The 22,219-nt window shown below is 51.1% G+C and overlaps 1 protein-coding gene across 1 annotated transcript; it reads right to left on the reverse strand.

Annotated features, from left to right (window-relative positions):
- Positions 1–4,207: 4,207 nt before the first annotated feature.
- Positions 4,208–21,672, reverse strand: STRIP1 (striatin interacting protein 1). Its single transcript, XM_025996396.2, has 21 exons — positions 21,463–21,672; positions 19,132–19,201; positions 18,106–18,180; positions 17,543–17,677; positions 17,330–17,450; positions 16,968–17,036; positions 15,912–16,018; positions 15,671–15,798; positions 14,420–14,602; positions 13,849–14,066; positions 12,574–12,639; positions 12,387–12,450; positions 11,232–11,303; positions 10,670–10,744; positions 10,349–10,446; positions 9,010–9,136; positions 8,698–8,798; positions 7,711–7,777; positions 7,069–7,173; positions 6,292–6,496; positions 4,208–5,152 (listed from the first exon to the last, which is right to left on the reverse strand). Exons 1-21 carry the CDS (start codon positions 21,640–21,642, stop codon positions 4,905–4,907), a joined length of 2,514 nt encoding a protein of 837 aa, XP_025852181.2. The 5' UTR covers positions 21,643–21,672; the 3' UTR covers positions 4,208–4,904.
- Positions 21,673–22,219: the final 547 nt, after the last annotated feature.

Genomic DNA, 22,219 nt, shown 5'->3' on the forward strand with positions numbered 1-22,219 from the left:
GATTTCTCTTTTCTGTATTCATGCAGGATCTGAGAGGTCCAGGTATGAGCCCTGTGTCCATCAAGAAGAGTCTGAGTAGTAGGAAGAGGCAGCCCCAGTATCTCCAAAAGAACACAATCCCCTTCACACAGCAGGTTAATAATGAACTGGGAGTCAGACCCAAATTTCTAACTTAGGGCTAAGACTACTGCACTAGAAGTTTCTTCACCCAAGGAGTGGCCAGCCAGATTTTGGACTCCTGTGTCATAAAGTCACATGCAGAAAGACTATAGTTTGTTCTACAAATATTTATTGGGTGCCCACTCTGTGCCAGGCATTGTGCTGGGTGGCAGGGATAGAACAGTCAAGTAAAACACAGTTCCCTCTCTCACACTGCAGGCGGAGGGGCGGGGGTGCACAGAGGAAAGACCTGTGAAAGCAAAGGGAGAGGTGGGGGAAGAGACAGACTAGGGCAGACAGTAAAGGCAAAGCAGAGAGCCACGCAGCAGAGAAGAGGCAGGCGGAGGCTGGGAGCGAACCAGGCGGGAGGGAGGCCCTGGCGGGGGAGGGCACGGGGAGGCCAGAGACCAGCTACTGGCTCCCATCCAGGGGCATCTGCCCACAGCTCATATTTTTCTGTCCAGTGACAGCTAAATGAAGAGAAAGCTAACTTTACAACCGCCCACTTCACACATAATGAATATGAATGGGCATCCCGGAGCCTGTTCCCTGGGATTATCTGTGAGCCGATGGCTTCTCCCACTGACTGGGCCATCATAGAGGGCCTGTCCCCTGGCTGGGACACAGGCAGCCCTTCCACCTGCTTCCCATTAGCCATCCTCCCCTCCTCCTCCACGCCTTAGGCGTCCCACCCGACACAGCCCCTGAGTCTTTCAGATGCCCCTGCCCCCGCGCCTCACCCCAGAGGTGAATTAAATTTGGAATCCCACATTTAAGAGAGTTGCTAGTCTCAATGTCTCTTTGCTAAGGCCCCTCTCTGTGCCAGTGAAGCCCACCCAGAGAAGCCCTAAATCTTGATCCTGGCAGGGGCACGGTCCCCAGCCCCAGAGCAGAGAGCCCTAGCAAGTGGGCCCTTCAGTCCGGTCTTAGTCCAGGCATGAGGAAATGCTTCTCATTAGAGCCGCTCAATCTTCCTTCCCCACCTCCCCCCAAGCATTTACATATCAACCTGAATTACAGCCCTGAAGTACAGACCTTCTGCAGCTCCCCCAACAGGAACACAGGCTCGCCAGGAAACACTAGGAAACGCATTCCCTGTATCAGGCAGAGGGAGCACACACCTCACTCCTGCCCCAGCCTCTGCCCCAGGCTCATCCTACCATCTTCCCCAGGGGCAAGGAACACAAAGCGCCTGCTCCCAGAGCCTGAGTTTCCTGATGCTGGAGCCCCCACCCTTGCCCCTCACCCACGGCAGGCTCCCACACCCAGTCTCTTTTCCAGGGCACTGATGGGGCCAGTGGAGCCCAGGGGGCCCTGCAGACATGTCTCTGCACCCACGTTAATGCTTTCACTTGCTCTCGTAGCCAATCTGTCCACCAACTGACAGCTCACCAAGCATAGTGAGAGTGTGGTACTCTGTTCACCTGGATGCCCAGGGCACCTGAACACAGCCTGGCCCAGAAGAGGTCTTCAAGGTGTGACAGCAGGGTGGCTAGGTGAGTGGCTGACTTTTGAGAGCCTTCTGTATTTAGAGCGCTGAGCTCAGGATGAGGGATAGGAGGAGGCCTAAGACATTGTTCTGGCCCTTGAAGGAGGGTGTCTTTTCCAGAGGATTCAGGAAGTAGAAGCAAATCCAGTGCAGGCTAGAGTTGGAAGGGCCCTTGGCAGGACTATGAGTAGCTATCATTTATGGGCCACGCTGTCCCTCCTCAGCCAGGTACGTGGGTCTATTATCCATTATTTTATTCAGCCCTCCTGACCACCTTGCTGTTTATTATTAATCTGATTTTTACAGATAAGCCAACTAAAGCAGAGAGCTTGATGAGCTCAAGGTCCTTCAGTGAATAAATGCAAGAGCCTGCAGCCTGAGGCTGACCCTGCCAAGTTGACAAACGAATGGCACAGCTACTGCTGCCCTGCGCTGTCAGTGCATTAGAGGATAGACAGGAAGCTAGCTTTCCGGGAGAGAAGCCCAATGGGAATGGAGGGGCCGCCACACACAAGAGTCCTCTGGGACCCAGGAGAGACAGATGCCCAGGCACAGGCTGAAAAGGAAGGTAGCAGCGACCGCCCCCGAACTACCCTGATGAGGGCATATTTGGGGCATGTTAGAAGTCAGGCTAAGGCCTAGCTGACACTTGCCAAGAACCTTCTTGCCAAGGACCATGCTTAGCAAATACAAAGTGCTGACTGAATGCAGTGGTGTTAAGTGCTGGAGAATCAAAATGATTCCTTAGAGAAAGGTTGGGGGCCATGGGACGTACACACTTGCAGCAGTGTTTTGTATCTACATAATATATATTACATATATATATATATATAACATATATAGTGCTCAGAGTAGTGGCTGGCACATAGTAAGCACTAAACATTTGCTGGCTCCTGTGTGGAAAACTAGCTTTCAAGAAACATCAGTACGGGGCCTGGTACCTATCTGGCATCTAGTTAAGTGGTAACTCTTTTGGTTAACAAAGGTCAGTTCCCTCAGGTGATAGAGCCACAAGGTAAGCCATCCTTAGTGGATTAAAGGAGCCCGGACCTTGAGCCTGGTTAGCAATAGTCACCATTTTATGTAACTCAATTGTTTACAAAAGGCTTCATGTACCCTGCCCATCTCAGGACCTAGATAAGAAGTAAAACCACAGACATGGGGTGACCACTTGCTCCAAAAGACATTTCTGTACAAGTGCTGGATTGGAATGGCCAATCTACCACTAGCATGCCCTGTGGCTGGGATAAGGCTCTTCCTCTCCTGGGCCAGCCCCTGGGCCTAGAGATGTGGGGATACACCAGCCCACTCAGGCTTCATGGGTCAGATTCTGTGTTCTTTTTTGCACAAATTTATACATAAATTAGATATATAGGAATTTACAGACCTTTGCAAACCAAGAGGAAAGAATGGCACACCTCTGGTTAAAGGGAAGCTTCAGGAGAGACTGGAGAAATCAAAAGAGGGGAAGGAAGCAAAACCTCTGTGAGGCTGGTGCAGTGAGCGAGATGGCCTGGTGCGAGTATGAATGTGAAAATCTATCCTACCCAAACTACAATCTCGAGATATGTACTTCCCATGGGTCCTGGCAGGGAACAGTAGAAAATCCATCACACACACACACAAATTGTGTCAAGTTCCCTCGTCTGGTGCAAGTTACCGTGAGACAAAAAGTCAGTAATAGAGATGCCCCACCTCAGAGGCTGTGTGACTTGCAGAAAAGGTACAGTGCTGGCCTCGCCCCTGCTGCTGCAAACCATGCAAGCGTGTCCCAGAAGCCAAGCTTGGGGCCTGCACTGAGGCTCAGCCAAAACCCAGGCCAGGAAGGCACTGAACAAACAAAAGGGAGCCTGTCCCCAGAATACATTTCCTTTGTACGTCAAGACCCTTCAGATACTTAAGACTCCGTACACATAGCCTACAGGTTAAGATAAGGGACCTTCAAGTAATTCTTGAAAGAGAACAGTCCTATCATACAGAACCTCAAGATGGAACGAGGCGGAAGATGTGTCCAGGGATCAGAAGGCCAGGGGCAGGCTACAGGAGGCCCCAAATGGACACCTACCACAGAGACTTTCCTTGCCTCTTTCCCAGCGATGTGGACTCCTGGGCCCCCCGACACACTCCTCCCCCCTGTGAAGCTGACTCCTGAGGGGCTGCTTCCTTAAGCCCTGGGCACAGAGGTCCTCTCAGTCCCAACCACCTACTCTCACGAGGGCCCAGGGCAGCCAACCACCCCTCCCTCCCTAGCACTGAAATTAGGCTGGTGGAGGCCAACTCGGGAGTGCAATCCAGAGATGCCTGGGGCTTCTACTGCAATTACATCACACCCAGGGGTAGAGGAGCCCTGGAGCTGGGCTGGAGCTATTCCAGATTGATGTAGGGGGGAAAAGTCTCTGGATAAGCGCCAACTCCCCTTGCTTCTCCCCCTCAGGTGGGAAAGGCATGCAGCCTGATGGGGAACAAGTGGGTGACCTATCAATGCTGGCAAGAAAACCCACTTTCTAGACCTGAGGAGATATTCAGGGGCCATGTTTCCTGCAGACACGGCAATGGGGATTGGTTTTGCTTCCTTTTAATGTAAACAGAATACACAAACACATTAAAAACCCCAACATGACATAAGAGAATACACAGAAATTTATATATAGGTATTTACAGACCCTTGCAAACCAAGAGGAAAAATGGCACCCCTGGTTAAGGGAAGCTTCTCTTCCTAACCCCTAAACCTGTCCAAAATCAAAGCACTGAAACATCTGTAGGAGCCTCTGTAATTGCTTCTGGATGAAACTTAGCAGGAGGCTGGAATGACATGAGAAACCCCTCAAAGCAAAACCAAGATTCTGACTTTCTGGCCCTGGCCTTCCTCCTTGGCAAGCTGACACGCCAAGGATTTGTGTCTCAGGAAGAGTCAGCATGACCCCTGCAATTCAGATGCAATGGCTTCCCAGCCCAACCCAGCTTTTCCAAGCCTTGGGCTGAAAGAAATGAGCTGCAACCAACCGTGTCCAAGAGAAAGTGGGAAGGAGTGGAGGAAAAGAGGATCCCAAGCAGAGAGCAGATGACTCTCTGGGCAGGATGCTGGCAATCAAAGAGGGGCCTCCCTCACAAGCCCAGCTGGACCAAGGGCAGGGCATGGTGGGGCTGTGCTGCCACCTGGGGGGATGTGGGAGCACTGCAGCAATGAACCAGGACAGCCTCTGGGCCACCTCCAGGTCACCCCTTCTTTCCTTCTCAGTACCCTGGCCCAGGAGCCTCACTGCAGCAGCTCCTCCCAGGAAATGGGCTTGGAGAAGACCTCCCTTTCTAACCAGAGGTCATAGTTCATCTGGAAGTCCTCGGGGAGGTCCACCCGCTGGCCCAGGACACTCTGCAGGCAGTTGTCCACAGGTAGGAAGTCCGGGTTGCTATGGGCCCGGTCATACCGCCGGGCGTTGAAGCGTTCAATATTGGCACGGAGGGCACATTCCTCTGCTTGGAAGTCCCAAGGCCGGGCATCAAGATCTGGGACAAAGCAGGAAGACATATTTAGGAGCCAAGTCCTCATGGTAGCTCCCCCTGGTTTCCCTGAAGTTGGGAACAGGCTGACCCTGGCTTGTAATGCTGTCAACCGGGAGACCTCCAATCCCCATCCTCAGGAAGACTGACAGGACTTTTTACTTAGATACAAAGGGAAATCAGGTAAAAAGAGAGAGGCCAGATCTACAGAGAAAAAGGCCCAACTGCAGTTTGGAGGACCCGGCCAGGGAGAGCCAAAGGAACACTGGCTTCTCTGAAAGTCACGCTCTCCCTGGCTCTCTGGGATGGATGGCAGGAAGCTGCGGATCCCCTTACTGGCTCCTTCTCTTCTCTCTTCCCTGACCAGGAACCGGGGACCACTCTGTCTCCTCACAAATTCACAGAGCACTGGGGTACAGATGTGGTCACTCGGCCATGGGGTGGTGGGTGAGGCATCGCCACGGGTGTGGCAACACGCTCAGGAAAGCCCGGGGGAGTCTGCTCTGCCTGAGGCCGAAGCAGCCTACCAGAGGGGAAGAACCCGTGTAGACAGTGAGCAGTGCAGGTACGAGGGAGGCTCCTGCCAGGAGCAAGAAAAGTGGGGACAACGTGGCTACTGGGCCAAGATCCCTGGGGGTGACAGAGGCTGGGCTCTAGCTGGGTGAAGAGAAGCTGGATCAGATTACGGAGGAGGGAAGGGAGGCTGGCGAGCCTTATATGCTTTGCGTTAAGAGTGTGGCTCAAATTCTATGAGAAACCAGAAGCTCATGAAAGATTTTACTCTGGGAGTTAGCATCACAGGATCTGCTTTTTAAAAAGATCACTCAGACACAGTTTGAGGCACTGACAGAGGAGAAGAGCAGGGCCAGGAGGTTGTTTGAGGTCTGTGAGAATTTCAGTGGTTAGAACCAAGGCAGTGGCAGTGGGGAGAGGAAAGCCAGGAAAGGATCTCGTGGCAGTTTCTGGAAAAGGAACTATGTCAGGGGGACAGAGGAACGGGGGAGGGTCACATGCACCAATCCCAGGCAGCTTCTCAAGGTCCTTCCTGGAGCTCCTATACTGATGCTAGAGAAGCAGGAACTGGACTCTGCAGGTTCGTCAGAGGGAAAAGCCTCCCCCGCCTCAGCTTCACGCCACAGCCTTACCGTTGCCGTACGCCCAGTCATCGTTCAGCCGATGCCGCACCTTCTGGTAGATGGCAGACATGGTCTTCATGTTGCTCTTCCGCCACTGCCGTCCCAGGTACTTGGTCTGCACCTTAAGCAGCTTCAGCACGTAGAGCTGCATCATGGCCTGCTTCACCTTCAGGGCCCGCTTCAGGATAGGGGCCGACTTGAACACCACGAGCATCTGGGAAGGGCCACGAGAGGATCGGGTTGAGGTCATGGATCAACACCTGCACCACCACCTTACCGCTTACCTTCTGGGGTTGCAGGCAGGGGACCCTACCATCACAGTTTCCCCTGGGAGGACATGGACCCCCACTGCTAACATCATGGTCATCATGAAATCATGATGGAAGAAAAGCCGTGAGCTCTCTCACCTCCAACATTCCTATGCACCAAGATGTAGAATCTCCGAGAATTCACGGACCTCCCCACCCCAAAGGCATCCTCAGCTTCAGGGTTACTGGAGGCTCCCAGAAGCCTGGTTGTGTTACCACTGGAGACTAAGAGGACACAGAAAAATCCCTTCTCTAAGAGTTCATTGCTTTAAGGCACAACTAAGCTTCTAGCTTCCAGTTCAACTCAGCAAGGCACCAGGGATGAGCCGTTAAAATGCCAAGGATGTGGCTACCAGCGAGTGCAGCAAGAGGGGTGTCAGGGCAGCAGCAAGGCCGCATGGGGACGCCCTGGGAGGGGACAGCATGGGGTGTAGCCCTCTGCCTCGAGTCCCAAGTTCTGTCCCAAGCACTGGCTCACCATGGTCCTCGAATGCTTCCATTTTGTCAGCTTGTTCAAGATCCGAAGCAGATTGATACAAGAAAAGAGGTTCCTCCAGCAAAACTGGTTATTGTCACCTGCCTCCTACAGGGAGAGTCCAGGAACAATTGTAACCCTCATAGCTGCAGGATGCTCAGCACTGTCCAAGGCCCTCACACCTCCCTGGAAGTGTACTGGCAACCCTCTCCTCAAGCCAGGAGGACATCTGTCCCAGAGCTTAGCAGGGGTAGGGGACCTCCCTAGAATTTTTCTGTAGGAAACATGGAGCATGATTTTGGGGACTATACCCTCAGCCCCCATACCTGGGGCACTTGTACCCAGGCTCCCTCAGAGCTGTGCCCCACAGAGACACGACTGTGTGAGAGGCACCACTCAACCAAGTGAACTCTGGGTCAGTGGCCCCTGAAGACCATGCTCCTGACAAATTACTCCTTATATCCAAATCCTTCCACTATGTAAGGTCCCTCCCTCCAGCCCTTCTATGCAATTTTGGTGCTTTAAAAGCCAGTGCTCAACAATGACCTCATCTGTGAACACCTCTATCCCTGTGTCAGGGGAGGCAGGCCCTCTACCATCACCCCTCAAGTCAAGGAATGGCTGGGGAAGCACAGAGCCACTCACCAGACTCTCAGCGGTCAGCTCTGGTAGCTCATGCACCACGCAGTGAGGGTAATCCAGTACAGAAATGCTGCAGAGAGCAAGAGAAGGCAAGTGCCCACCGTGAGCAAAGGCTAGGGGCTGGTGAAGCAACTGCGATAGGGCTGGCTCCTGGCCTTCCTCCCTCACTTGGTGGCAGTGGAAGCAGGACTTTGCCCTGCCTGCACTCCCCTCATTTTCCAAGCTGGAGGATCAAATAGGAGGATCAAATCCCTGCTACCAGGGCAGCCCAGGTGGCTCAGCAGTTTAATGCCACCTTTAGCCCAGGGCATGATCCTAGAGACCCAGGATCAAGTCCCATGTCGGGCTCCCTGCATGGAGCCTGCTTCTCCCTCAGCCTGTGTCTCTGCCCCCCCCCCCTCTGTCTCTCTCATGAATAAATGAATAAAATCTTAAAAAAAAAAAAATCCCTGCTACCAGAGAACTTATAGGGCCTCTCTATGGCCAAAGACCAGATGGCCATCTTGTAAGGTCCAGAGGCCCCACTTTCCTACAGCAGCAAATCTGCAGAGATGGGGAAGATTTCTCAAGGCAGTTAATGCATGCCAAGCCCCTACTGGAGACAGCACCTGGCCAACCGCCCTCACCCTGTGCTGCGCCATCAGCTACAGCCGGCAGCAGGTGGGGGAGTGGGGCAGACAAGGGCTCACGGTGCACATGGCAGAACTCCTCAGACAGCAGGAGGCCCAGCCAGTCTCCTCAAAGAAACACCAAACAGTTGAGGACAGTACTGGAACCCAGGGTGAGAACCCTCCCACGCAGGCGGACTGTGCCACCTGTCACTGGAGTGGCTAGACTCAGACTTGACACAGTGGCACTCTCCACAGCAGGGGTCGGTCCCTGTGGTCCCTGTGCTGAGGCCCGGCAGAGTGCTGGCTTGCAGGGGCTGAGCGGCAAGGAGCTCTGCCACCTGGCCACACCCACCCCTCCCTGCTCCCTCTCCTGTATCACCTGTTCTTGGCGGTGATGTAGGACATGATGTTTTGATTGAAGAACTTTAGGATCAGAGGGATGCAGTTGGCAAACACCAGGTGCTGGGCCATGTATTCAAACTGAAACCAACAGAAAAAAGTAAGTATGCCCTTTAGGACCTCGCCCTCTTTCCTCCAATGATAAAAGGCCTTGGTTGGAAGACTGTGTCTTAAAACATTCATGCAGAGTTCAAAGAGGTTTGAAGGTCAAGGCCTGAGTTTTTCAGGATTGGAGGAGTAGTGCTGCCTGAGGCCCTGGCCCAGGAAACAGGAAGGAAGGCCCTGCAGGTACCTGGTAGACGTGGTTCAACTTAAAATGCTTGAGCAGCAACAGCAGGACAGCAGAAATGGCCTTAACAATGACCTCTTTGTGGCGGTTCACGTCCACCCCCAGCTTCATGCTCTGCAACACTGTGGTGCTGGAAACACAATTCCCAGGGTGAGCCACCAGCAGGTACAGCACAGCCCTTCTGGGTGCTCATGGGAGAGACGGCATTCCTGAGCCTTCCCTGGGCAAAGGCCCCCACCTCACCACCCATGCCCCGTGGGCATCTCAGATATCAGGCCCTGGGCTCCTCCTACCTGCCTCACAAGCAATCCAGCTCAGCACAATTCTCGTGAGGCCCCAAACACATTCTTAGCCTACTTCTCTGATTTCCTCGCAAAATGAACTCCTTTCCAAGTTCTTCGTAAGCTTTTGCTACTGTATGAACTTGGGTCCCTCCAAGTGTATCCTGTGGAATACTAGTACATTGAGGCTTTTCATACTGGGGAGAAAAAAGGGCTTTGGAGTCAGATATACTGAAGAAGCACTAAGTTAAACTGTTTCTTAATTCAGGGCCTTGCACTGTAAATCTCTGTGAAATTTAGTATTTGACTCTGGAACCCTTCTTCCAAGGACCATCATGATGGCCTGGTGTTCTAGGACGCTCCCTTTGGTATTAACCAATCCCTGCCTCCTCCCTCACCTGGCTATCATGGCCAGACTCAAGGGGCTCCAGCCCCCAGGGAGCTGGGCTCAGAGCTGGGTGGTACTGGCAGGCAGGCAAGCAGAAAGTCAGATCAAGGCCCAGGTCCTTCTCAAAGCAGAAAATGATCTCGGTTTGAACTCTCACATCAAAGCGATGAGGTCAGTGCCCCAGGGAAAAAGAATCCCTAAGGATTTCACTATCACCCTGAGATATCCACAAATATCCTGCATGCCAAATCAACAGCGAATAGAAAAGAATCCACACCCAGCTCAAGTTCAGCTGTTGGCCGGTAAAACGTCCAGTAGTCCTGGATGATCACACAGCTTTCGAGGGAGGGTTTGGGAAATGTCAAACACAGCCTGATTCATTTTACAGAGGAGGAAATAACTTTTCCCCAGTTCACTCAATGGCAGAGTCTACACCAGAATCCGGGCCTACCACACAAAGCCACTTCCCCAACCAGTAAAATTAAGTATTTAATCCGATACAGTTTCTTTCTTCTGAGCCAGGAATACCCTAAACTTAACCCACAGAGAAAGTGAGTCAAAGAGAGAAATCAACCTAACAAAGAGTGGGACCTGAGAGGAAAACCTTGCCTTTCCCCTCTACCCTGCAGCCTCTGTCCTGCTCCATTCACCGGTATGCTACTCAGCTACTCACGGCATCTCCTCAGGCAGGACATCGGCTAAGATGTTGATTGAGTCTGTTTTGGCCTTTGACGTGGGGGCTGCAGCCAGCAGGATCTTCAGCAGTGCGATCTGCCAAGAAGCAGAAGCAGCCCTAAGCCCTTAGAGGCAGTCCTTCCAGAGGAGCTCAGATGGGCGGTGGGAGGGGCTAAAGGACACTGGCAGAAGGTGCTCTCAAGGCCAGTGTAGTGAGGAGGGCGATCCCGCGGCAGTACCTACCCATGGCCACTAAAGGGGTCCCAGACCCAGAGCACTCCTGAAGAGGTGGCAAGGCCCCAGGAGCAGGGGCACTCACCATGTACTGAGGCAGGCTGGGAAGCAAGCCTTGGTAGAGGGTTTCTGCAGGTACTTGCTCAACTTCCTCTTCTCCCTTTTAACACAATTAGGCACAAATACAAAACCCCGGTCCTGATGGGTCTCCTGAGCCAGCCTGCTAGGCGGCTAGAGGAGAATCTTTAAGTAGTGATATAAATAAAGGTGTTGATAACGACAGCAAACATTGAATAATACGACCTGTGAGGCACTTTACCTGTAATAACTCAGTTAATCCTTACTACAACTCTGTGAAGAAGGCTATTATTATTCCCATTCCACAGGTAAGGAAACTAAAGCACTGCGAGATCCAGTAACTTGCCTAAGTGGCCACCTACCAAGTCAGGGAGCTGGGAGTCAGAGGCAGGTGATGGGCTCAGAGTCTGTGCTCTTGACCCTCATACTAATCACCCGCCACCCTTGCAATGGGAGCAAGACTGGGAGCTTCGAGGGCAGGGCCTGGGGCAGCTCTGTGGTCTGGGCCCAGCCCAGTGCCTGGGAACAGCAGGGGGGTGGGTGGCGACTGGAGAAGGCCTCAGACTCACCCCTGAGAGAGGAGAGCGAAGATACTCCTCCTCCATCTGCGCCTGGACCTCTGCAATCGATGTGTACTTGTGCTGGAGAGAGAGTGGGGAAACACCCCTCATTCGCTGGCCAAAGCCGCACACCCTGGCAAAGACCCCATGCGGTTTTCTTCAAACACAATCTTCTCAAAGAGAGCTAAAGTCACCACAAAAATCCCTAACTCAAATCCTGAAATATTTTTCTAAGTGGACACATATTTCTTAAATCCAGTCTAAAAAGCACACAATAGATTAGGAAAAAACAAAGGAAAGAAGGGACTTCCAGATAACTATAGAGATACGAGAAAACCACTAAAAGGAGAGTCAATGACTCAGAACCAAGTCCTCAAATAGCCTAATGGCACAGGGCCTGCTTAGCCCATTTGTACAAATCTCAAAAACGTATTTCACAAACATATCATCAACATTTACACTCTTGACATGTTGTTAGGGGAGATACCTCTTCCCCACTCTTGATGTTTCCTCCCATGTGGCGGGATACGTGTGTGTAAAAAAACTCCTGATCTCCCCTGCCCCTTTCCATACACTCACTCCTCTCCCTTCGCCGACTGGCAAGTATCAGGGAAGGAACAGGATTTTCTGAGCCCAATTTCCTTCTTTGAATTTCTCTTTAGAAAAAAGAAAAGCCTATGTTCTCTTCTGCTCCTCGATCAGGCTTAGCAGGGTTCCAATACCGCCTGGCCGTGGGTAGGTGAGTCCACCAACTCTGGAAGTAAAGCATTAGGGTGCATGTCGCTGCTGTGCCCTTTTGCCTCATTCTCCAGTCGCTCTATCAGCAAGAAAGCTGGTGTTTCAATCTCCATCTATCTACTCCTCTATCTCAATTGCCTTAGAGCTCGGGCTAGGAAAAGGGAAGGCTATTTATCAGGCCCCTTAAAACTCTAATTATCAAGTACTATCTTTAATAAACTCCCAGTTAAGTTTCCAACAAAAAGTCAGCTTAAATAAGTAAAACTTATAAAGAGCTGTTTTAAAGGGTATCACCATGGTCCACCCATGCCTCCGCCCTAGGTTCCTTCAGGCAGACAATAGTCTTAAAAGGTTTCTCCCAAAGGGCTGCTCTCACTTTACTCACTCGGGACCAAATAGGTCAAAAGCTCATTCAATGCCACCTACCTGTTTCAGAGTCTTGATGCTCTCATGGATTGGCCTGGGCAGCCCCACCACTGTGTTGGTGTCACTGGTGAATAAAGAAAGCCCTGTTTTAAGTCCAGACATGAATTCACCTCGATCCCCAAACACCAAAGGCCAGGAGAGTGAACTCCCGGTACCTTTCTTCAAAAGGAACTCAGATCACACTCACCTGCCTAAAGTGTAACCTATAAACTTGCTACGGCTGGACTCGAGGAACATCTCAATGTCTTTCTCTCTGCCAAAGAGAAAGAACCAGGTTTTTATTAAATGTTATTTCAAGGTGTCATGGTCAATAAAACACAGAATGCCCAAAAATGGTGAAGCCAGAAGAAAAGATCTCCCACCATTGTTTTTCTTTTTAGGAAAAAAGAAAGAAAGAAAGAAGGAAGGAAAGGAGGAAAGGAAGAAAGAACTAAAATCCTTAGACTTTTTTAATGTCCTTTATAACACTGTTGGATCAATAACCTGAAAATATGTTACAGGTAATTAGTTTATCTGTAAAATTAAGGTGCTAGGGATCCCTGGGTGGCGCAGCGGTTTGGCGCCTGCCTTTGGCCCAGGGCGCGATCCTGGAGACCCGGGATCGAATCCCACGTCGGGCTCCCGGTGCATGGAGCCTGCTTCTCCCTCTACCTATGTCTCTGCCTCTCTCTCTCTCTCTCTGTATGACTCTCATAAATAAATAATAATAAAAAAAAAATAATTAAAAAAAAAAATTAAGGTGCTACATCAAACTGAAAAGCACACTTTATTCAGCTAACAAGTTTGTCAAAATAATTTCTCAAATATTTAAAGTTATTACAATTAGACCTCTCAGCTACTGATATTTTCATATGTGTCCTGGGTCCCTGTCTTAAACAATTGGCATGCAAATCTTGCAGTTTTCTGATGACTAGTTTTGTATTGCCATCACAGATCACTGAAAACTGGGGTTTCAGATCAAGAAACTGACTTCTGTATTCTTTTGCACGTCCATCTATTTCTTAAGCTGGTGCCTTTTCAAACAGATACCACCTCCATTTACTTATCCAGGTACCTTCCCACCCACTGATTCATGCACACATATTTCAAACACCTTAAGTATGATCCTAAAACTCTTTTTTAATCTGTTAAAAACCACATACAATCCCAGGGTGAGAGGAAATGAATCCAGTTAAATGTCCTGGTTTTCATTTTTCCCTATTCTCCCTTCATTAGTATGGCTAACCAAGTGCTAACTCATATTACCAACTCAAGAGCCATACACGGGTCTCTCTGTGCAAGGCCAGTGCCCCGAGACCTCTGGGCCAACATGTGGTACTGTATAAGACAGCTTCATCCCAGAGCCAAGGTCGGCCTGGCCCTACAGAGGACTTCCCATGGTGACTCAGGCCAGATGCCAGGCCTGGGGGTGGGAGATCTCTGGCTTCAGAAGCCAGGAGTGTGCCAGATGTCTGGGCCTCACCTGACCTTGGGAGCCCATGGAAGCCCCTTTGGGCAGGTGAGCCTGTCAGTCTGTGGGTGCTGCAGTGGGGGAGGCATCACTTCATCCCGTTCAAGGGGGAACGTCTCCCCCTCCAGACTGTTGTCATCATCATTCTCCTCTTCCTCTTCTCGAGAGTCATCAGCCTTGTAGGGATCCCGCTCGTTGAAGGCGTCCAAGTTGTCCTGTTTTATCAGCGCCTGAAAACAGAGGGACAACCAAGCAACCATTAAGGGCAAGGAGGCTAGAGAGGCTCTATCACAGAAGGTAGTAGGCAGAGCCAAGGGCAGTGGAAAAGCCTGAGAGGAAGCCAAAGCTGAGCCAAAACAACAAAGGCCTTCTTGCCCCAGAGCCTCAAAAAAAAGCCATGTGTGAGTACCTACAATAAACTGGACCCTGGGCTAGAGACATAGAATCCCTGGCCCAGAGGCCTTCATTTGGACTAGCTAGTCAGAGATGATTTCCAACAGCCCTTTTCACACAGGGATCATGCTGCTACATGTCATGCACCTTGAGACCCTCAGGAGTCACAGGGGACATCGATTACCCTCACCTTGTGCTCCCGACGGCCCCGCTTTTGCTGCTGCTCAATCAAGTCTGAGGCAGATGCCGGCGGAGAGGCAGCCCTCATGTTACGGATCACCTTGATGCTGTCCTCAGGCAACGGAGGGAGGCCCAGGATGGTCCGCTTCTCAGCCTTCATGCTCTGCAGCTCCTCAAAGCCACCCAGTGTGCACTGCATCATGGACAAGGGGCAGGGCTGGGCTGAATGCATCCATGACTGGGTCCCTGGGCCCTGCGTTAGGCTCAAAAGCACATGTGATACCACGACCCACACCAATCTCTGAATAAGGAACTCACACGAGAATTCAGCAATGCGAAGGTGGGAGCAGAGAAAACGGACCAAGGGAAGGAGACATGGAGGCTAACTGAGCTAGTGGACATGCTTAGCTCCATATGTAGATATACTCTTCATGTCAAAAAGGCAGACTGCAAAGCCTACCCCATCAGGTTCGTAGAAAAGTCCATGAGACTCACATACTTCAAAAACTGTACATGCCGGTCTTTCAAAATCAAATTGGGGATACAGTTAGATACTACAAAAAAAAAGGAGAAAAAAAAAAGCTTCCTCTCATCATGCCCCTAGAAGCCAAAACCCCAGTGGAATTCAGCTTTTGCCTCTGGCTTCAGTGAGGCTTTGTGAGGAACCAAAGGGATGTGTGACCAAAACAAAAGGTGCACATCACTCTAAAGATTAAGAGGCCCTTAACTCACTGAGCCTGGCTCTGCAGAGTTTGTCTGCTCTGGAAGGAGGAAGGAGAGCCCCAGAGGGAGGAGGGGGTCCCAACTGCAACACTGCTCTCTGCTGAAATCACTCCTCCAGGTGGGAAGGGCGCTGGGCTTGGCGGCTGACAATGGCCCCAAGCCAAGGGTGCTGGCCAGTCCTTCCCCAGCCAGAAATGGGCTCCATACCACACCCTGAGGAAGATGGCACTAGCACAAGGCTCGCTCTTGCTTCCTTCAAGTGACCTCTGACTGAGGGGACCCGATTACACCAGCTCTAATTCTGCCTCCAATCACTTTATGGAAGCAGCTTCCAGGAGTCAGGGAGCCCACAATCTATTCTGACCCAAGGGCCAAGTTCTCTTTGACCATAGTGAGACAAAAGTACCAAAGCAGTTAGTTATATATTAATTCACATATAGTTTTTCACATAATTCAACATTTAAAAAGATATACAATGAAAAGTCTCCCTCCTGCCCCGATCCCTAGCAGCTGAGTTCCCCTTCAAGGAAATGCTCACCAACACTGTCTTCCAGAGCAGCAAGAGAACTTTCTTCATGGGGAAGTGAGGGGCATGGCCGCTGCAAAATTTGGTCACCATCCCAAACAGCATGATGGCAAATGGTTCATTGTTGTACAGGGGGGAACCTAGAGGGAACACTAAGGGATCAGGACCACCAGCAGGAACAGGACCCTCCCAAAGGCCAGAAGCCTCTGCTTCCAGGCAGGGCCTCAGCACCCCAGGATCTCTAGGGGCCTACCCAGCTCAGCCCTGAAGGTCTGTCGCATGGTCCTCCACTCAGCCTTATCGCCCTCACACTCCTGGTGAACGGTCTCCACAATCAGGTACATGATGTTGAGCAGGACCCTGGGAACAAGAGCCAGCTCACAATGGTGCAGAATGGGGAAGCAAGGGAGTGTCCCAGCTTCCCCACAGTCTAGCTGACATGAGGAAAGTGCTTGCACAAAGGCTAGCTAGGGGCGGAGGGCTGTGACGCAGAGAAAACCAAGAGTCCCACAGAGCACCTCTTGGTGTGTGTGTGCCCTTTCCTGGCCTCTGCTGTTAAGATCCTGACCAGATCTTACTCTGCTTGATATTTCAGCAGCATCGAGCTAAGTGCATATCAAAGCAGGTGCTTCATCAATGGGTTGCTGAATGGATTAACATGAACAAGAATGGCTCAAAACATTTCTGGTCCTAAGCTTCCTGGAGCAAGAAAAACTCAGAGGTGGGAGCGAACTGTGCAAGTAGGTGCCGGATCAGACAAAGCAGCACGGGGTCAAAGCTACTGTGATGGAGCAGAAATAGGGAGCCAGCGGGCGGTGCCCAGGGACCCGACCATAGTGGGGAAGACCACCAACACCAGGTCTGAAAACTCCCAAACTCAGAGACAAAGATGCTAAGCCTCACAAAAATGCGAAGGTGATCTCATTGTTCAGCAGTTGCTACTTCCTGTGCAGCCACAAAATATCATCAAGTAGATGGGGGTCGAGCTGCGTACCAGAAGGTGGAGCCCAAGTAGCCACATCATGCGTTTCACCAATCACAAAGTACCACACCACCAAGTTCTCAGCAAAAGTGTGGGCAGGAGGCCATATCTCATTGTGGCTCTAGTAAGTGGCTTCACCCTAGGTTTCCTGTGAGGGATACAGCCCAGAGGCCCACCGAGGGAAAACCCTCTGCAGGGCTGACTCAGGACACAGGAAGATCAGCATGCGCAGAAGGAGCACACCCACAGCGAGGGCACCCAAAAACACCCTCCTGCTGCCCGCTCTGATCTCATTCTCAGGGAACCCAGGCTTGCTGCCTGCCTCACCTCAGGTCTGTGCTGTCAGCCAAGGAGATGGCCGGCTTCCTCACTGCACTGCTGCAGGCGGCACTATTGCTGCAGGAGAGATTTGGGAGTCAAGTCTTCCCCCAGGAAGGAAGAGGAGGAGTTCCCCTGACAAGGGCCACCCAGTGGAGGAATAAAACTATATATGTGCTTTGACTGCACAAGAGGCCACAGCTCAACCTGACTGCTCGGAACAGAGCCTGGACCACGCCCTCTGCCTTACTAGGCCCAGTCACCCTCCTCTGAGACCTGAGTCCTGCCAGCTCTGACCACTGAGTCCTGCCAGCTCTGTCCCCTCGACCCCTGCCTCCCCTTCCCTACTCCAGCTCCTCAGACGGACTCACTCTATTTCCATGTTCAGAAGTTCCACCAAAGCATTGAACGTGCCCACCTCCAGGAGCAGAAAGATGTTGTAGCGCATCCAGGACTGCACCTCTGCCTCCGAGCTACACTCTCCAAAGGTGCCTGCAGACACAGGGCTCATGGAGTCCTTCCCCAGATCTGACTAGGCAACGTCAGTGAAGGCAGTGTCAGGGTACCGGGGGCCCACTCAGTACCTTGGGCAACGTAGAGAATTGCTCGAGCCACCTTGAGTCTTTTCTCCCTGGCAGTGACTTCCAAGCCATCCAGGAGCCTCATGGCATGGGTACGGTGCTGGTTAGTATCCAGCTCGGTCCATTTCTTATCTGCTACTGCAGGGCAAGAGACCAGTTATACTTGAGCCCAGAAAAGTCCTCACAATGGAATGAACACAATGCTAACTCACCAAATTCAAGACTGCCACAAGACCAGAAAACTCAGTAAAAGAAGTTACTCTACATAAGGTGGAAGGTCATGCTGCTGCTCTACAGATTTCCAGACTGAAACACTGATATTTTTTATGTTATCTTTATCACATAAAGCTTCCTCCGCTCCCCATATTCACACTCTGAAAAGCTACCACCAGAGTACCAGCAATCCCCCACTAAAGCTCACAGGGGCCAATCATTGAACAATCATGGTTCAGCAGGTCTCTTAGGCCAGTCCAGAATGACTCAAGTCGCTCAGATGACTAAGAGAAACTCTGCAGCTCTCACCACACAGGGACAGAGGAACCAACAAGTGCAGGGAACCAGCTCACCATGGATCCGGAAGTCCTCCTCAAAGCATTTTCGATTCATCAGGAATTCTGGCCCTTCCGTGTAGCTGTAAAGCTCTATTAAGAACAAAATCTCATTAGCTCCACGTCCACCTTCCATAGCAGTTCTCATAGGTAGCAAAGAATATAAGGCATCTGCTTCTAGGCCCCAGTCTCCCTGAATCACAGTGACTCCCAGACTATCCAATGACTAAGGGGGTGTGAGTGCTCTGACGTGCACGATGCAAAAAAGTGCTGATTCCCGCTAGCAGCCGATAATCAGAATGCCACATAAATCCAGGCCTTTCCAGTCCTGTGCATATCAATCCCACCATGCCATGACAAGGCTGACTGCCACCACGGACAAGTGTCTCTCAGGTGGCCCTGACTTCCTAAATAGGACCTGTACTATGGAGGCCTGAGAAGCAGCTCAGGCTAGCTTCACATTACATGTGAGTAGCAGTGGCAGTAACAGATGTGCACAGATGCAGCACACTTGTTGGCATGCCTCATGAGTGACCTACTGCTCTAGGAAAGACCACTGCTGGGCACAGAGTGCATGGCTAAAGAGCATCACTGTCTGCGACTAGGCCACAGCCAAACGAGCTGACCACACAGAAGAGGTGCTTCACCAAAGTAATGGAAAAGCCAAAGTTATAAGATACACAAAGCTTGAATCCCATAATTAACATGTTTACATATATATGTGTGTGTATATATATATGTAAACATGTTAATTATAAATATATATAGGTATGTATGTATGTATATATAAGTCATAATTAGCTAACCAGGGGAAAAAATGAACTCCAAAATGACATTCACTTTTTTCTTTTTTTTAAAGCTGTTCATTGCTTTAATTTTGACATCTAGAGGAATTAATCTCTACTAAAAAGTCATAGGCCATAACCTAGAGAATACCTTTTTACCTTTTTATATTGTAAAGCACTTGTGACATTCACTCTCAATTTTATTGAAGACCAATACAGAAAAAAACACCCCCAAATAATATGGAGGTCTGTGTTTTACCTGAGAGCTCTGCAGCCCACTTGTCTGTGTCAGCATATTCAAACTCGAGATCTGGTGACTCAGAATAGCCCTGTTGAGAAAAGGACAGAGTAATGCAAGAAACCGTCGTGTTTTCCAAAGGAGGAAATACATATGCACTGAGACACTGTTGTGTTATAAGACACCACTGCCTCCACTTTTCTTAGGTATTAACACATTTATCTCCAGGGCTAGCTCAGGTCTTCCTATTAAGCCCTTGCAAGAGCACCTTCCACTTTTCCTTAGTAGCACAATTTATATATATATATATTTTTTAAGATTTTATTTATTTATTCATGAGAGACAGAGAGAGAGAGAGAGGCAGAGACACAGGCAGAGGGAGAAACAGGCTCCATGCAGGGAGCCCGATGTGGGATATGATCCTGGGACTCCAGGATGAGGACCTGAGCCAAAGGAAGATGCTCAACCGCTGAGCCACCCAGGCATCCCTCAACTTATAATTATATACCAGCATGTGTGTTTATTTCATGTATGCCTCTCCATGAGACTCCAAGTTCCTTGAGAGAGAGAACTTGTCCACTCTGCTCACCTATGACTTCACAATGCCCAGCACGCTACCTGGCTTGAATGAGTGAATATAAATGAAGAGTTTATAGTCAAATAAATTCTTGTTAGATAAATGAACACAAAGCCTCTATGTATTCTGTGCAGTGAATGACCCATTTCACATGGTGCTAAGATTCTGGAAGCCTCACTTCTTTCTGGCTAGTAGTAAGCCATCAACAGTTCAGGGCAAAATGAGTATTGACAGTCCGCTTTCCTGCCCTTCTCTCAAATTTCCGTGAGAACTGACGGGCAGAGAAGGCAGCAGCCTAACAGAATGGTGTCCCTCCAACAGACAGGAGAGAAAGTGACAAAGAGAATCTGTTCGTTGCTGGGGACAGGTGATCACGGAGACCACACCATCTTGAAAACCTTGTGCTGGGAAGAGGGAATAGGTAAAGTCCTCAGGCCTAATTACAAGCTACTTTGTAAGACAAAGAGCACTCACAAAACAATATAGCAAACCCACAGAGAAGGAAAAACAAAGAACTTTACTCAGTCAAAGGCAACAATGCATACTTTCTCTAGTTACTGAGCTTCAGTTCCTTCATTTATGGAAAGGGGATGATAAAAATCCATCTTGAAGGTTTTGTGTTTTTTTTTTAAGTATTTTTATTTATTTATTTAAGAGAGCCCATGAATAGGTGGCAAGGAGAGGGAGCACACTCCCCACTGAGCAGGGGGCCTAACCCAGGGCCCGATCCCAGCATCCAGGGATCATGACCTGAGCTGAAGGTGGACACTTAACCTACTGAGTCACCCAGGCACCCCTTGAAGGATTTAAGGACTAATCAAAATTATGTAGCACACAGTGGGCTCTCCCCAAGACCGCCTCGCTGTCCTCCAGGCACAGCTCAAGCTCCCAGCCTGTGGATTCCAGCTATGCCCCAAAGAGCGGAGTGCAGCTCTGGCATCTCCAATAAAATAACTGATCAGGTCTCTCAGCTTAAATGTGTTCACTGGCTGCCTTCCCTGCGATGAGTCTATATGGAAATTAAACGGTAGAAAAGAGAAATTTACATGCATCAGAGGGTCATGATCATTGCCTTGATCACTGAAGGCTACTCAGGAAAATCTAAAACTATTCTTAAGCTCTAAGTCCTCTCCTGATGAAAGCGGGTTCACTCCCACGCCTTTCATAATCCTCCATCACTTCACCATGCAAAAGCTCCTAAAAAACCAGTTTCACTGCTTTTTCAAATAATTCACTTCAAGCTCAGAGTACCTCTATTTTGGACTTGCCAAATTTTGACACGTTTTCCCAGGGGCATGCACTGCCACCAGGACATCAAAGCCTGCGAGGACCGGATTTCCCGGCTGTGAGGCCAGGCCGCGGCGCGGGCACTAGCGGGGGTCCCCTCCGAGCGACCTCCGGTGGGGGCGGCCCCGGGTCACAGCCCGGGGCCTCGGCGCTCCCTTCCTGAGGTCTCCGCGGGGAGGCCGGGAGTCCCGGGGCGCCGAGCCCGCTCCTCCGCCGGCCGTTCGGGGGGGGGGGGGGGGAGGGGGCGGCGTCCCGGAGGCGGGGCCGGGGAGGCCGCGGAGGAGCGCCGGCTCCGGGCCCGGCCGGGGGCGCCGGCCTCGCGCCCCGCTCCTTTCGCTGTGAAGTGCCGCCCGCCCGGGCTCCGGGAAGCCCACGGGGAGCCCACGGGATACCACGGAACCCACGGGAAGCCCACGGGAGCCCACGACCAGCCCGAAAGCCGCCCCCCCCCGCCCGCGGGCGCTACACCGGCCCCCCAAGCGCCTGACCTCCGAGTCTTTGCGCTGGTTGCGGTTGAACTCCCGGGCTTTGCCCCCGGGCAGGAGGCCCCCGCCGGCCCGCGGGGCCCCAGGGGGAGGCTGCGCGGCTGCGGGGGGCGGCGGTGGCGGCGGCTGGGGCTGCTTGTTGTTCATGATCAGCGGGCCGGGGACGCCGGCTGCCGGCTCCATCTTGGCGGCTCCACACCCCCGGCTCAATTCTCGGACTCTAGTCTTCATGTAACTCTCGCGTGATTTCCTCCAGGAACGCCCCCCCCCGGTCGCCATATTAGGTGTGTCGGCAAGTGCCGGAAGCCATCTTGGCTGCCCAACACCTCGCGAGATCATCTCTTCCCGGGCTCTTAGCTTTCTCTGGCCTCTTGGTTCTCACCCCTTTTTATTTAGTCCTTGTGTGGGTGCAGTTTTACCTGTGAGTAGTCCCATAGCTCCTCAAGTCCTTGACTTGCCCCCACTTTGCCTTAATATAGCTTTGCACTTGTCACTGTGATAGCCCTTTGCAAAGCTTAGACGACCGAACAGTGAACAAAACGGGTAGGATCCCCAGTCTTCAGGGAGTGGACACTCACCTGGGGGTCATGGGCGAAACAAGTGGCTAAAGCAATTAGAGTTGTGACCAGCATGCATTCATCATTCATTCAACGCTTTTTTTTTTTTTTTTTTTTTTTTAAGATTTTATTTATTTATAAGAGACACACAGAGAGGTAGAGACAGGCAGAGGGAGAAGCAGGCTCCATGCAGGAGCCCGACG

This window comes from Vulpes vulpes, chromosome 3, assembly GCF_048418805.1.
Source record: "Vulpes vulpes isolate BD-2025 chromosome 3, VulVul3, whole genome shotgun sequence".
NCBI classification, from domain to species: Eukaryota; Metazoa; Chordata; class Mammalia; order Carnivora; family Canidae; genus Vulpes; species Vulpes vulpes.